This window comes from Malus sylvestris, chromosome 14, assembly GCF_916048215.2.
Source record: "Malus sylvestris chromosome 14, drMalSylv7.2, whole genome shotgun sequence".
Lineage (NCBI taxonomy): Eukaryota > Viridiplantae > Streptophyta > Magnoliopsida > Rosales > Rosaceae > Malus > Malus sylvestris.
This window is the reverse complement of record NC_062273.1, coordinates 2,091,348-2,105,557: the sequence shown is the minus strand read 5'-3', so window position 1 is coordinate 2,105,557 and position 14,210 is coordinate 2,091,348. Positions and strand designations below refer to the sequence as shown.

At 42.2% G+C, this 14,210-nt stretch overlaps 2 protein-coding genes across 4 annotated transcripts; both read right to left on the bottom strand.

Annotated features, from left to right (window-relative positions):
* Positions 1 to 6,732: 6,732 nt before the first annotated feature.
* On the bottom strand, positions 6,733 to 9,065 carry LOC126600716 (uncharacterized). 2 transcript variants are annotated; one of them, XR_007615553.1, is made up of 3 exons: positions 7,494 to 7,653; positions 7,313 to 7,410; positions 6,733 to 7,137 (listed from the first exon to the last, which is right to left on the bottom strand). XR_007615553.1 is itself a non-coding variant. In XM_050267350.1 (3 exons), exon 1 carries the CDS (start codon positions 9,047 to 9,049, stop codon positions 8,375 to 8,377), a length of 675 nt encoding a protein of 224 aa, XP_050123307.1. In that variant the 5' UTR covers positions 9,050 to 9,065; the 3' UTR covers positions 6,733 to 7,137; positions 7,494 to 7,591; positions 7,675 to 8,374. The 2 variants fall into 2 exon arrangements, 1 of the variants encoding a protein (XP_050123307.1); XM_050267350.1 differs by lacking the exon at positions 7,313 to 7,410 and adding an exon at positions 7,675 to 9,065 and having other exon boundaries at positions 7,494 to 7,591.
* Positions 9,066 to 11,719: 2,654 nt separating this feature from the next.
* On the bottom strand, positions 11,720 to 13,602 carry LOC126599703 (glucosamine 6-phosphate N-acetyltransferase-like). 2 transcript variants are annotated; one of them, XM_050266120.1, is made up of 3 exons: positions 13,374 to 13,602; positions 12,205 to 12,713; positions 11,720 to 12,020 (listed from the first exon to the last, which is right to left on the bottom strand). In XM_050266120.1, exon 2 carries the CDS (start codon positions 12,683 to 12,685, stop codon positions 12,224 to 12,226), a length of 462 nt encoding a protein of 153 aa, XP_050122077.1. In that variant the 5' UTR covers positions 12,686 to 12,713; positions 13,374 to 13,602; the 3' UTR covers positions 11,720 to 12,020; positions 12,205 to 12,223. The 2 variants fall into 2 exon arrangements, with proteins under 2 accessions (XP_050122077.1, XP_050122076.1); XM_050266119.1 differs by having other exon boundaries at positions 11,720 to 12,017; positions 13,374 to 13,601.
* Positions 13,603 to 14,210: the final 608 nt, after the last annotated feature.

Here is a 14,210-nt window from a genome sequence, read left to right as displayed (position 1 = left end):
TCAAAACGTCAATAATTATCAGTTGTTCACATTCGCATAAAAGAAGATTAACGATAGCGAAACATGCATAACAATTGGTTTGGACCAAGGAAGAAAAAATCGATAATATCGGCGATATTTCGCCGATATTATCGTTTTTTTAGGGGTCCGATATTTTTTTAACTATCCAAATGATTTTCGTCAAAATATCGCGATATTATCGATAATATCGCGATATTTTCGAAACTATCGCGATATTTGGCACTGTAGTAACCGGAGAAGAACGCCGGAGCAAATTAACCGAATCCCTAAATCCCCAAATTCGAATTCAAAAGCAAATTAACTGAATCCCTAAATCCCCAAATTCGAATTCAAAGCAAATTAACTGAATCCCTAATTCCTAAATCCCTAAATTCGAATTCAGTACAAAAATGAAATTACATGCAGAAAATTCGAATTCTGTACAAAAATGAAATTACATGCCGAGAAGAAGAGAAGTAGGAGCCTGGGAACGTCGTCTTCCTCACGAATCCAAGACGGATGGGACAACGTCGTCCTCCTCACCGACGACTACGATGAGTTTCGGTCCATCGTCCGGTGTCCGCTGCCTCCGCTTCTCTCCGGATCCCAAAACCCACTCGGGTTTGATGCACTATCCTAAAGGAATCAGACATGCATGTTTCGCTCTACCATGGATGGGGTCTGAGAGGAAAAAGAGAGAGAGTAGAGAGAAATGAAAGACTTCTTTCCGTCTCTATTGAAATGCGAGAGACTGGGGTTTACAAAGCTTTCAGAAAAGTAAGGTTGATCTTAACCGTTCCTTTGGAATCTTAAGGAGCTCCATGCCGTGATGCATGCCACGTGTTCAAAGCTGGAGTATTCCTATGTCTGCTCAATTTACTCGGTTTGAATTAAAGAAGGGAGAGAGTCGTTTGGGCTCTGACAGAGACAGAAACAAATCTGCACGCCACTTTTTTTTTTTTTTTTTTTTTTTTATTTACGGGGAATCCAATGTTTATTTCAAAAGGGCGTGCAACAAGTGGCCCGTCACGTCCTGATCTTTTCCATACATCCCAGGTGGTTTGAAGTCCTTTCTTTACATTTTGTTTTCTAGTTTCTTTCATTTTCTTTTCTTTTTATGGTCTTGTCCATTTTATTTTTCTAGTGTCACAGTTTTTGTGTTGTGTTTTTTTTATTTTTTTTAGTTTTCTTTTTATTTTCCACACCTTGAGGACAAAGTGCGAAATAAGTTTGGGGGTGGGAAATAACATTTTAGGTTTTTAATTTTTGTGTCAGGATAAAATTTTCATTCTTCTTAAGTTAATATCCATAGATTATTTTAAACGTTAAAACAAATGGACATGGTAAAGATTAATCCCACAGTAGAGTCTTTTCTATTTATCGTTGCTTAGACACTAATTCATGAATTATACTTTAAAGTTTGCACATCACACTAACATGGTTTGTGGGGAGTGAGATTGAAACACTCGCTTTTAGTCTAAGTTTATTTTTAAATTTTGTTTTAAGTAAAGTCAGTTATTATTGTGAAAAAGAGTAATAATTGTCTCACCCGAGGTTTTGCCTAGTAACCGGGCCAGTCCTGCCTAATCAGCAGTGATTCTCGCGTCAAACGGTAGAGTTTTGGCATGGGGCAGGGTGGTTAGTTGGTTTCGTAGCCTTTTCAGCTCGGGTTAATAAGTCCTTAGGGGTGTTCTACACCTAGTGCCCTAAAGCCCTAGTGGTTTGGGAGTCATTGACCTAAAGCTCGCTACATGGGTTGGATCGAAAGTTTAAGTGAACCGACATTGCACGACCACTACTGTTACTTTATCTTCTTCTCCACGTGAAGACCAAATTCTGTCAGAGAAGAACCAAAAATGCAATGTATAAAGTGTAAAATATTGTACTAATTTATTATATATAAATGATTATGGTGTGTTTAGACTTCTTTCATTAATTACTACATATTTTCTACACTCACAATGTTTGTCAGCTCGCTATATAATCAACTTGATAATGTTAAATCCATCATGCAATGCATTTCCTTCAAATATTTTGTGATAAACTAATAGATAATTGACTAAATAAACATCCTGCAAAGTTTCAATAAAAATTTCCAAGTTTTTTTTACAATTTCCGTGGTTTCCATGTAATTTTTATCGATATCGATATTATTCCGATATTTCCATCGATATTTCCGTGTTTTCGGACTACCGATATTTCCGATATTACCGATATTTTCTTCCTTGGTTTGGACATGTTTGTCCATCTATTATGGAATAGTTTATAGTTTGACCTTAATTTTTGTCAAGAATACTTAGCTCTTTACACATAAAGAAAACATTACTAGTTTAATGCATCTCCTTCCAAGTGGCTGGACTGATGCCATCCCAGCCTGCCTGTTTGCACTTTCACAGCAGCATGGAGAGTGCTTTCAAATTTTAAATGGCAGTTGTTTGTACCATACTTGACCAATCCCGAAACTACCGAGCACCGGCCAACGCTATACTGTCAAGAACCCAGAAGAGTTCCCCTCCGACCAGGAGGCCAATCACTACTCGACACGTGTCAAGATTAGAAGCCAATCAGAGCGCAGCACGTGTCAACATCAAGAACCAATCATAACATGACACATGTCAATGTGACAAAGCTACAAGTTTTTCTATAAATAGGGGTCATCCCCCCCACAATATTGCCTAATGCCATTTTGTGTTAAATCATTCACAAGAACTCACTAAATTGAGAGCTTGATCCTTTGTACTTGTGTAAGCCCTTCACTACTAATAAGAACTCCTCTACTCCGTGGACGTAGCCAATCTGGGTGAACCACGTACATCCTGTGTTTGCTTCTCTGTCTCTATTCATTTACGTACTTATCCTCACTAGTGACTGAAGCAACCAAGCAACCAAGCGAAGGTCACAAAACCTGACACTTTCTGTTGTACCAAAGTCTTCGCTGATTTTGTGCATCAACATTTGGCGCCGTCTGTGGGAAACGACACTTATTCCTACTCTCTTCAGCTGTGTCAAGCTGGTTTCTATCATTCGTACACTTTCTTTTGATCAGGCATCCCTCTCCAGCATGGGAAGCGAAGGAAGCCACAGCACACAGAATGACACCCCCCTTGCACATAGTGCGAAACAACGAAAGAATGAAGGAAAACGAGTTCTTCTTCAAGCTAAAGTCGATGAGTTGGAAGCTCAGAACAACAAGATAGCAATGAGGAATGAGGTCCTCCAGGAGCAATATGAGAAGCTCTTCGAGACACTCCACGAAGCTAGGCAAGCTCAGACACGCGAGCTTGTTGCCCCCGTGGAAGTCAACCATCAACTGGGTGCCCTCCAACATGGAGGGTCACATGCATTCGACATAGATATCCCTGATAGGGAACAGATTACCCCTCGACTTGATAATCAACATGAGGCTTCTCTTAACCCAGTTGCTTCGACCCGAACCATGAGAAGTGGAGGGAGACACCTCTTTGCTGAAGGGGCAGAAGGATCGAAAGCCGTCTTTCGCGATTGTCGGGATTTCCTGAAGCAACGTCGAGAGAATTCCATCCATATAAGCTCAAAGATTAATGACCCAAGGATTTCTGAGAGACTCGGTCCCCTGCCACGGCCCAAGCCGGCCACCAATTTGGGGAAGGGGCAACAAGTCCCAGAGAGACATGAGGGTACAGGGGACTCAGAGGTGTTCCGACAGACATACCCTGGAAGCCAGTACAGCGAGTCCAGGGAAAAATCACATGCCCTTGATCAAACCTTCCTAATTCCAAGAGGAGATGGAGATTTACGAAAGAAAGCTCCAGTGACACATAACTCCGCTCAGGACCCCCTTGTCCTACAACTTCTTGAGGAAGTAAACAAGTTGAAGGCTGAACGTCAGGCTGAAATACCTGACTGGAACCAACCCAGGCCTGGCCCTCTTACAAGGAGGATCCTCAACACCCCCCTTCAAGCAAAGACAAAGCAAAAGCTTGGCTTGCAACTTTATACTGGAAAAGAGGACCCGATTGAGCACCTTAACCTCTTTGAATCCACCATGGCATACCGGATGCACACCGACGAAGAGCGATGTCTTCTCTTCCCCTCCACCCTCTCTAGTGGAGCTCTAAATTGGTATTGTCGTCTTACACCTGAGACGGTAGACTCATTTGAGGAATTGAGGAAACTATTTGTTTCCCAACACATTTTCCAAACCGATCGCTTGCACTCTGCAGATGACTTGTACACTATCCGCCAGAAGCCAGACGAGTCATTACGTATGTATGTTGGCCGCTTCAGCCATGAATACTCCCGGTGTGCCGAGGCAGATGACAAGACTGCCCTCAAAGCCTTCACGGCAGGCCTACGTGATTGTTTCTTTAAATACATGATCAATGCCAATACTTGGAAGACTTACTCTGAGGTGATGGCGCAGGCTTATAACCATGCCTCCGCCGAGGCAAAGACATATCAGGAGAAACCCCCTACAACCATCCTTTATCAACAAGTGGGAGGTGGAAGCCAGACTCACCTAAATGAGAAGACCTCGACTTTCCAAACAGCAGTGGCACCTTCCCATGCTTTGCATAATGCTTCACCGAATCAACAGACATATCAATTTCAAGGCAAGAGGAAGGATTTCCATCCTCACCACTCTCCTTTCAGTAAAAAGAGTAAGGGACACTATCCCGATAACCAAGGGTATCGCCACAATAGCGCTCGCCCCCAGGCAGTCAATGCAGTGGGTCAAACCCGCGTCAAGGGTATCGCCACAATAGCGAGGTTTTGGCCTGCCATACTTAAGGTGTCTTACGCCTGCCGAGGCGGAAATCGTCCTTCGGGAAATACATGAGGGAGTCTGTGGAGATCATGCTGGATCTCGGTCCCTAGCACACAAGACTTTTCGCCAAGGATATTACTGGCCAACACTCCACCAGGATGCCATCAAAGTATCCCGCTCATGTGACAAATGTCAACGATATGCAACTATTCCTCATTCCCCTCCAGAGCCTCTTACTCCTATGATCAGCCCTTGGCCCTTCGCCCAGTGGGGACTTGATTTGATCGGCCCAATGCCGGCAGGGAAGGGCAAAGTCTGTTACGCAGTCGTTGCAGTGGACTACTTCACAAAGTGGGCCGAAGTAGAACCCTTGGCAACCATTACTGAGGCAAAGATAGAAGACTTCGTGTGGAAGAACATCCTTTGTAGATTCGGCATTCCCAATGCGATAGTCACTGACAATGGGCGACAGTTTGACAACAAGAAGTTCAGGTTGTTCTGATCTAAGTTCAACATCAACTTATGCTTTGCCTCTCCAGCTCATCCCCAGTCTAATGGACAAGTTGAGGCCATCAACAAAATAATCAAGCGCACTTTGAAAACCAGCTTGGACAAAGCTAAAGGCTGTTGGCCAGAATTTGTACCCCAAGTTCTTTGGTCATATCGCACTTCATATCGGACTTCAACAGGAGAAACTCCATTCTCACTTGCCTTTGGCACAGAGGCGGTTGTCCCTGTTGAGCTCGAGCAAGCAACATTCGGAGTCCAGAACTACATTCAAAGTGAAAATGACAAACAACTCACCCTCAACTTGGATTTAGTCGAGGAACACAGAAACCAAGCTCACTTGAGGAATGTCGCCTACAAGCAGCGCATCTCCAACTATTATGACTCTAGGGTCAAGCCTCGTTCTTTCAAAATAGGAGACTGGGTCTTAAAGAAAAGATTACTCTGCGACAGAGTCCCGAGTGAAGGCACACTTAGTCCAAACTGGGATGGACCGTATGAAGTCATTGGCATCAGTCGCCCTGGCTCTTACACACTTAGAAGCTCTGATGGCAAGACCCTTGGCCATCCATGGAACGCTGATCACTTGAAGTACTACTACAAATAGACTCACGATGTACAAGTGTTGAGCTATAGCCGTTCGGCATCCTATGTAATGAAGGCCATTTGGCAATGAATTCAATAAAGAGGTAATTTAGCCAACTCAGCCCTCACTCTTTTACATTCATAGCAAGCGATGCCAGAACCCTTCTCAATCAGAAAGCAATCCGTCTTCCACAGTCACTACAAAACAAGCAAATAAAGACCGTGTCAAGCGCCAAAAAAAAAAAAAAAAAAAAAAAAACAGCTTCATCCAAAAAGCTTCACCCGAAAAGCTTCACCTCCAAAGCTTCACCCACAAAGCTTCACCTAAAAAACTTCACCCAAAAAGCTTCACCCGAAAAGCTTCACCTCCAAAGCTTCACCCACAAAGCTTCACCTAAAAAGCTTCACCCACAAAGCTTCACCTAAAAAGCTTCACCCAACAAGCTTCACCCGAAAAGCTTCACCTCCAAAGCTTCACCCACAAAGCTTCACCTAAAAAGCTTCACCCACAAAGCTTCACCCAAAAAAAAAAAAACTTCACCCGAAAAGCTTCACTTAAAAAAGCTTCACCTACAAAGCTTCACCTAAAAAATCTTCACCTAGAAAGCTCCCTCTACATACTTTCATCTACAAAGCTTCACCATCAAAGCTTCACCTAGAAAGCTTCATCTACAAAGCTTCATCTACAAAGCTTCATCTACAAAGCTTCACCATCAAAGTTTCACCCAGAAAGCTTCATCTACAAAGCTTCAACACCAAAGCTTCACCTACAAAGCTTCAACACAAAACCTTGCTCCAAATCAACAAATTTTGTTCACAAAACCCAAGATGCCCTTGAACTTGTACAAAAACACTTGGGTAAACATAAACATTTTTTGTTTTACACCCACAAGGGCCCAAAATTTTCCTTCTTATTTATTCACTTATATATGTTCCCAAACATATTATAATAGATCCAACAACAAGCCAAAGTCCCAAGTTTCATAATGGACAAAAGTACAAGCAATTCATCAATAATTAAGGTGCTACAAAAATTGGAATCTGCCCCAAAATAGAAATCCAACCCAAGAGACTTTTTCTCTCTCTCCCTCTTCCGCCTCCTTTCATCTATCAAATTTCTGCAACCTCTGCTCTTCTCCAATAGAGCTGAATTTTGGACACCCTATAGTTCTTGAGCATATGAACAACTTTCAAGAAGGAACCATTTCTGTTTGAGCGACGGAAATTAAAGTGTTGAAGCTCCAAACATGACAGTCGGATTCTTGCAGATTTCGAAGCTGCTGTAATGTTTCGAAGATCTGGAAATATTTAACCATTAGTTCATTCTGAATTTTTGATATGTTATGAAAGAGACGATGAGGAACAACTTCAATGAAGAAAGCATGCCGATCTGAACAATAGAAAATGGAGTTTCGAAGCTCACAACAAATCTGACGGGTTGACAGAAAAATAATAACCAGTCATTCATCATACCTGGATTTCTGGAGTTATACTGCTCCGAGGGATCTCAAATTTTGATATGTTGTAGTTCACGAGCTGAGGAACAACTTCAATGAAGAAAGCATACCGATCTGAACAAGAGAAAATGGAGTTTCGAAGCTCACAACAAATCTGACGGGTTGACAGAAAAATAATAACCAGTCATTCATCATACCTGGATTTCTGGAGTTATACTGCTCCGAGGGATCTCAAATTTGGATATGTTGTAGTTCACAAGCTGAGGAACAACTTCGATGAAGAAAGTATGTTGATCTGAACAAGAGAAAATGGAGTTTTGAAGCTCACAACAAGTCTGACGGATTAACAGAACATTGATGAACAGTTACTCATCATACTTGAATTTCTGAAGTTGTACTACTCCGATGGATCGCAAATTTGGATATGTTGTAGTTCACAAGATAAGGAAAAACTTTCATGAAGACGACTTTGCAATCTGAGCTATAGAGAAAGGTGTTATCTTGCATCCACTCAGGCTGATTAGTGGAAACGAAAAGCAATTCCACCAAAGAAAAGATGAAAAAGAGAGAAAAGCTACTAATTGCACTTGATCTTGTCTAGTCAATAGCATGCAGCATCAAGCACACAAAAGTTGGAAATATTTTTAGATAAAGCATATACGAATGTGTGACATCGAAACAAGAATTCGTTACTTTGACAAATTAGTAACACGCGAGACACCTCATTCGGCAACTCTCTTCGCCTGAAGACTTGGGGGACTCCCACCATATGCTACTGCACCTTGATACTCGGCAGTCTCACAACCACTCAGTGACTTGGATTTTTCAAGTCTCCAACCGAGAAGTTTTCCTCACTCGGGAAATTAAGGGAACACTACCTCAAACTACATGCTTCACTCACAAAGCTTCAACAATACAGGTTTCAACAAAAGCAAAAATTCAAAGAACTTTATGAAGAAGGCTTTGGTGTATTTAACACAATATGTTGAAATGAAGCAAAGCTTATTTATTAATATTTTCGATAAGCCACAAATATGTACATATACATGAGTCAAAATAAACAAACAAAAGGGAGCCTTCACAAAGGTTGCTTAGGGGAAGTCTCAGCAGTCGGTAGAGCCCCAGAAAGAGAAAGCACCGGAGGGTGGTTATCCGGAGCCTCAGTACTTGACAAAACCCCAGAAGGAGGAGGCATTGGAGGTTCATCATTTGAAGCTTCATTACCAGGTACAGCCCCAGAGGACGAAGGCAATAAATGCCTTTGGAACAAACCCACAAACCGCTGATGATCAAGTAAAACCTTACCATCAGATTCCTTCATCTGGTCAAGCTTCCTCTTCATGTTTGTAGCATAGTCATGGGCGAGCCGGTGCAACTGCTTATTCTCATGCTTGAGCCCTCTAATCTCCTGTTTGAGACTCATCACTTCAGCAGCCAATGATTCAACTTGGCGGGTTCTAGCAAATAGGCGTTGGGCCATATTAGACACAGAACCTGCACACTGAACACTAAGAGCCAGAGAGTCCTTAACAGCCAACTCATCAGACCGTTTGGAAAGTAGTCTGTTATCTTTGGGAGTGAGAAGGTTCCTGGCCACCACTGCAGCGGTCATATCATTCTTCATCACAGAATCCCCAACGGTAAGAGGACCAGTAGGGGATATGAAGGATGGGCGCCATATGTTGTCTGGAGAAGGCGTGGCTGTCTCTTCTCCAAGGTTCAGGTCAAAACGACGGTCGGAGGGTCCAGACATTTTCAAATGTGTTGAAGAGGGAAGAGGTCAGACAAATCAAGATCTTAGAAGTGCAAGAAATGAGCTTCTACTGGTAGAGATTCAAGTGTGCTGTGGAACTTAATGCCAGCCTCTATAAAAATCTGCACTCGACGGAGCTTCAGAAATCGAAGAGGCGTTTGCTTTCTCAAAAGCTGGGCTGCTCAGAGACCACGAGGGCCGATCTCAGAAATCGAAGAAGCACCTGCTTTTTCAGCCTCGTCAGCACCTGTCACATGCACACTCAGCTTTGCGGAAATTACGGGCAATCTGTCGAAGATTTCTGGTGAAGTAGAAAGCACGTGAATCTTACTGTTCAATCACCGCTCTCCATATGCACCATCAACTCCTCGGGTACCACATATAACTTTGTCAAAGATCTCTGACAAAGTTTAGGCACGAGAATTTCGAAGTTCCAGCTACCCTACTATTACCCATAAGGGTAAAGGAACAGCACCACTGCTTGACAACTGGAAAGTCCCTATGTGTGTCGACCTCCGTGTTTTGCGGCAAGACAGGTTGGCAAGAACGTCCAACCTTTACTCACATTCGAGAAAAGACTCCCAACATAATTACTTTCTCAAAAACCGGAGTAGCACCGCTTTCCGAATCTCGAGAGTCAGATCCTCGACGGGATTGCTTGTTCGAAAACCGAAGAGGCACAACTCTCAGAACTTCGAGAGCCAGATTTCCTTAGATAAAGCTTGTCTGTAATCTTCACACGTAATATCAGCTTTCCAGATACCACATACCACTTTTTCAAAGTGCTCTGACAAAATTAAAACACGTGAAGCTGGCAGCTCCCACTACATTGCTGTGACCAAGAAGGGTAAAGGAATAGCATTACTACTTGTTATTGGGAAATCCCTATATACATTGACCTCCCTCCTCAACGGACAGGCAAACCTGCAAAAATGCTCAACCCTTTCTCGCATTCGAAAAGGCACCCTCAACATAACCTCTCGAAATACTCAGCTTTATTTCCCCCCGATAATACCTCAGCAAATAAGCCACACCAAGAACAAGAGTATCTCATATCATCAGGGTCGAAAGCAAGAGTATCCCATATCATGCTTTCTCCCTGTCTTTGTCTTTGTCCTTGTCCACACCTGCAGGACAAGGAGAAAGAGAGCAGTCAGTCGGAACCTGAAATCAAACCTCCAATTTGGAACTGACTGCCTGGAGCCTTTGCCTGGTTGCTTACTTAGCATTGCTCTCGAGTACTCATCCTCAACTGCTGTCAAGGTCACGAATTCCACCGGCAAATACCTCATGACAGTTGATCAGATATTGGCTCTTTACACTGAAGCTGCCAAGCGTGGATGAGTCACTATGAAGGAATGTTCTGAAAGACCATTTAAATGCAAAGGTTGCACACCACTTCTGCCATGCAAAAGATTGAAGCAGAAGGTTCAAACGGTGAGCTGAAACAGATCACTACAGCACGACACCTTTCCATACCACATTCATTATTCCGTCAACAGCAAAAGTATCCCATATCATCAAGGTCTAACGTACTCCAGATTTGATGGACTTGTTTTGACCCTCAAATTTTTGAGTCGGCCTTATACTCTGAAGGGCACCAGAAAACCCTCCAGCACAGTTCAAGAATAAGCTTGTGGAAAGTTACTTCTTCAAAAGCAAAAGTATCTCATATCATCTCTTATCCATTTGCTTCTCCTTATCCTGGCAGTTGAATGAGAGACAAGGAGAATGAGAACAATCAACCGGAAGCCGAAGTCAAACCTCTGATCCTGGGTTGCTTACTTGGAAGTTTGACTGCTTACCTTGTCTGTCACCTCTTTCGGCAGATCTCCTAGCTCGGCGACTTGGGGGACTCCTACTATAGGGTTTGTATCACACTTGACTAAGCCCGAAACTACAACTAAGCTTTAAGTGAAATTGATACATTACCTTGTGCGTCAACATCAGCTAAGTACACCATTCCCGGATGGAGGAAAGGTATTTCCAGAGAAGGGCAGATGAAGATCAGACCACACTTCGGTACTTAGAAGTTTCGTGATTACTCAAGGGATTGGATCTTGCAAGTCCCCAACCGAGGAGTTTCCCTCACTCGGGAACTTAGGGGAGCACTGTTTGTACCATACTTGACCAATCCCGAAACTACCGAGCACCGGCCAACGCTATACTGTCAAGGACCCAGAAGAGTTCCCCTCCGACCAGGAGGCCAATCACTACTCGACACGTGTCAAGATTAGAAGCCAATCAGAGCGCAGCACGTGTCAACATCAAGAACCAATCATAACATGACACATGTCAATGTGACAAAGCTACAAGTTTTTCTATAAATAGGGGTCATCCCCCCCACAATATTGCCTAATGCCATTTTGTGTTAAATCATTCACAAGAACTCACTAAATTGAGAGCTTGATCCTTTGTACTTGTGTAAGCCCTTCACTACTAATAAGAACTCCTCTACTCCGTGGACGTAGCCAATCTGGGTGAACCACGTACATCCTGTGTTTGCTTCTCTGTCTCTATTCATTTACGTACTTATCCTCACTAGTGACTGAAGCAACCAAGCAACCAAGCGAAGGTCACAAAACCTGACACTTTCTGTTGTACCAAAGTCTTCGCTGATTTTGTGCATCAACAGCAGTAATATCACATGAGCTCGTTTGGTGACTAAGATTGGATTAGAGCCGATAACTCATACAATTAAAGAAAGCTCGTACTTTAAAGGTAGAGGTGAATGATTTCTCATTTTTGGCTGGACTAGACATGAAAGAAACTTATCCCTTCTAATCCTACCATTATGTGGGATTCGAAGGGATAAGTTCCCTCCATGCGTTATCCATCTTCTACCTTCAGGCTTCAAGTTGGACACAATCTTCAGTTCTTTCATCGACATACCTTACACACAGAGTTGTCTACGTCAATTCAATCTTCGTCACCGTACAAGCGCCATGGAAATTGACAGCATTTTCTTCTGCTATGCAAAGGATATGATATTGTCATGGAAAAACACAGGGTTTTGGACAATTTTCTTTAAGAACTGAAAGGTGGGAACGAACTACTTAAAACCCGATCCAAATTTTGATATTGTCATGGCAAAGATTAAATTATGACAGGAACACTGACAGTAATACAGCACAGGCAGTAGCATGCCAACTTACAAGAAATTAAGAATGCTTCTCAGATGAAGTACTTCACCATCTGAATCTCCTTCTGCTTGTACCCACATTTCTCATAGAACGCCTTGTTCTCAACACTGCAATCGAGAATCACCTTATAACACCCCAACGAGTGAGCATAATCCGTAAGGGCGTCAATCATCTTCTTTCCTAACTGCATCCCACGCGCATTGGCATCAACCACAACGTCTTCAATGTGCCCGACTTTGCCACAGTTTCTTATAAACTTCCTTTCAATGAACACACTCCCAGTTGCCACAATCTTCCCGGAGCGATCATCTTCTATTACAAAGACCTGATGGTCCTCTGCTCGGGCACTAAGCTCCTTAAATCGATCTTCAAAGTCCTTGTCGGATACAGAATCACAAACGGTCAGCTGTTGCAGTAGTTCTATGAATCCCTTGCCTTTGTCTGAGAGTTCTAGCTTCCTAACTTGGAAATTGTGTTCTTCACTGTTTGCCATCTTTTGCGGTCTGAGCACTCGTTACAAGCTGTTAAAAAGTTGAATCAAATCAAAACTCAACAAAGATAACACCATGGTCCCTGGAATTGAACTTGCAAATTGAGTCCATTAGTCCAGTCTCTAACATACTATGAGAAGCTAGCAAACCAATCGCTTTCCAGGAAGTGATTTTCGCACGTCATTTTTTATCTGAGCCTTTGGATTGAAGAAATCAAAGGTGAATCAGTGAACAAAAACGAGGTTAGAAGTGTAGAAGGAGAAAACGGGAGTGTGAAAACAACTACACTCTTCACATTCTACTCTCATTTGGATTACACCCTTCACGATCAAACACTTTCCTTTTCTCAACCACATAATAGTGGACATACATGATTACAATGTGATAGAATGGACATATATTGCATATAAAACTGATGGATTCCTACTATGCATGGACACGAACACGAGGATATGACATATGTAAAATTTAAAGAATTGTTGTATGAATACAAAGGAATTCGACACGACAAGGGGATACGGGGGATACCACCGTGTCCATGCGTAGATGGGCTCGATCCGAAAATGAAAATACGACCCGGATTCGAATAGTTATTGAATCAAACACTACCTAATGGGTTTGATAACAATTCTGAGTAATGGACTGCAAATTAAATTGTCAATGATTGAGAAATAAGTAAATCAAGGTTACCTCAGAATTCTCTGCTGCAGTTGCTGTTGCTGTGGAATTTCAGGGACTTGTGGCTGTTGCACATCCGCGGAGAGACTGCTGATATTTCAGGGTTTGGTACGTGGGGTCATAAAGCAAACTTGTTTATTTGCAACCTTGGGAATGAAAAGCACGTGACTTTTGGTCACGGTTTATGAAGAAAACGCCATATTTCCTCTGGCGGCCTTGATTGATTCAAATCCGAGGTTATAAAAGAATCTATTATATTATGTGTATTTAAGTATCGCTTTATACTTAAAATATATATAATTTCATCATAAACTACAAAGTATAATGATATATATATATATATTATGAAGCATTGAAACATAATGAAAACATGAGGAACAAGCATATAATGTGTATTCATTTAAGTATACAACAAGTTCCTAATAATTTATTGTACAAAAAAAAAAGCAAAATGAGGATTACCTATTTTCTATCTAAATGAGTCGCAACTTAAACCGATGCTTAACGGGTTTCGACGGGCACCTCAACAGTTCTATGCGCTCTTTCTTAATTTTCAAAAACCCAAGCATTAATCGGAACGATGGCCAACCGCCTAACGCTTTAACGGCACTAGACGAGAATTTTTAGAACAGTGTTCAAATGCATATGTTTGATCAAAATACAGCAGTCTTGTGTTGATTGTAGCAGATGAATCACACAATCCCTGTATTCGTTCATCGTTGATGGAGCGTATCGCACATTAGAAAATGAGATCTGTATCCATTCATAATCGAGTTTAACAGATGGGAATCCAACCAAAAGAACTCAGTTGAACAGATGGGCATTGAACCGAAAGAAACCTTTCCCGTC

What these genes read in the sequence shown, in the direction of transcription:
- LOC126600716 (XM_050267350.1), bottom strand. Translation starts at nt 9,049, where the DNA reads ATGTCTGGACCCTCCGACCGTCGTTTTGACCTGAACCTTGGAGAAGAG.
- LOC126599703 (XM_050266120.1), bottom strand. Translation starts at nt 12,685, where the DNA reads ATGGCAAACAGTGAAGAACACAATTTCCAAGTTAGGAAGCTAGAACTC.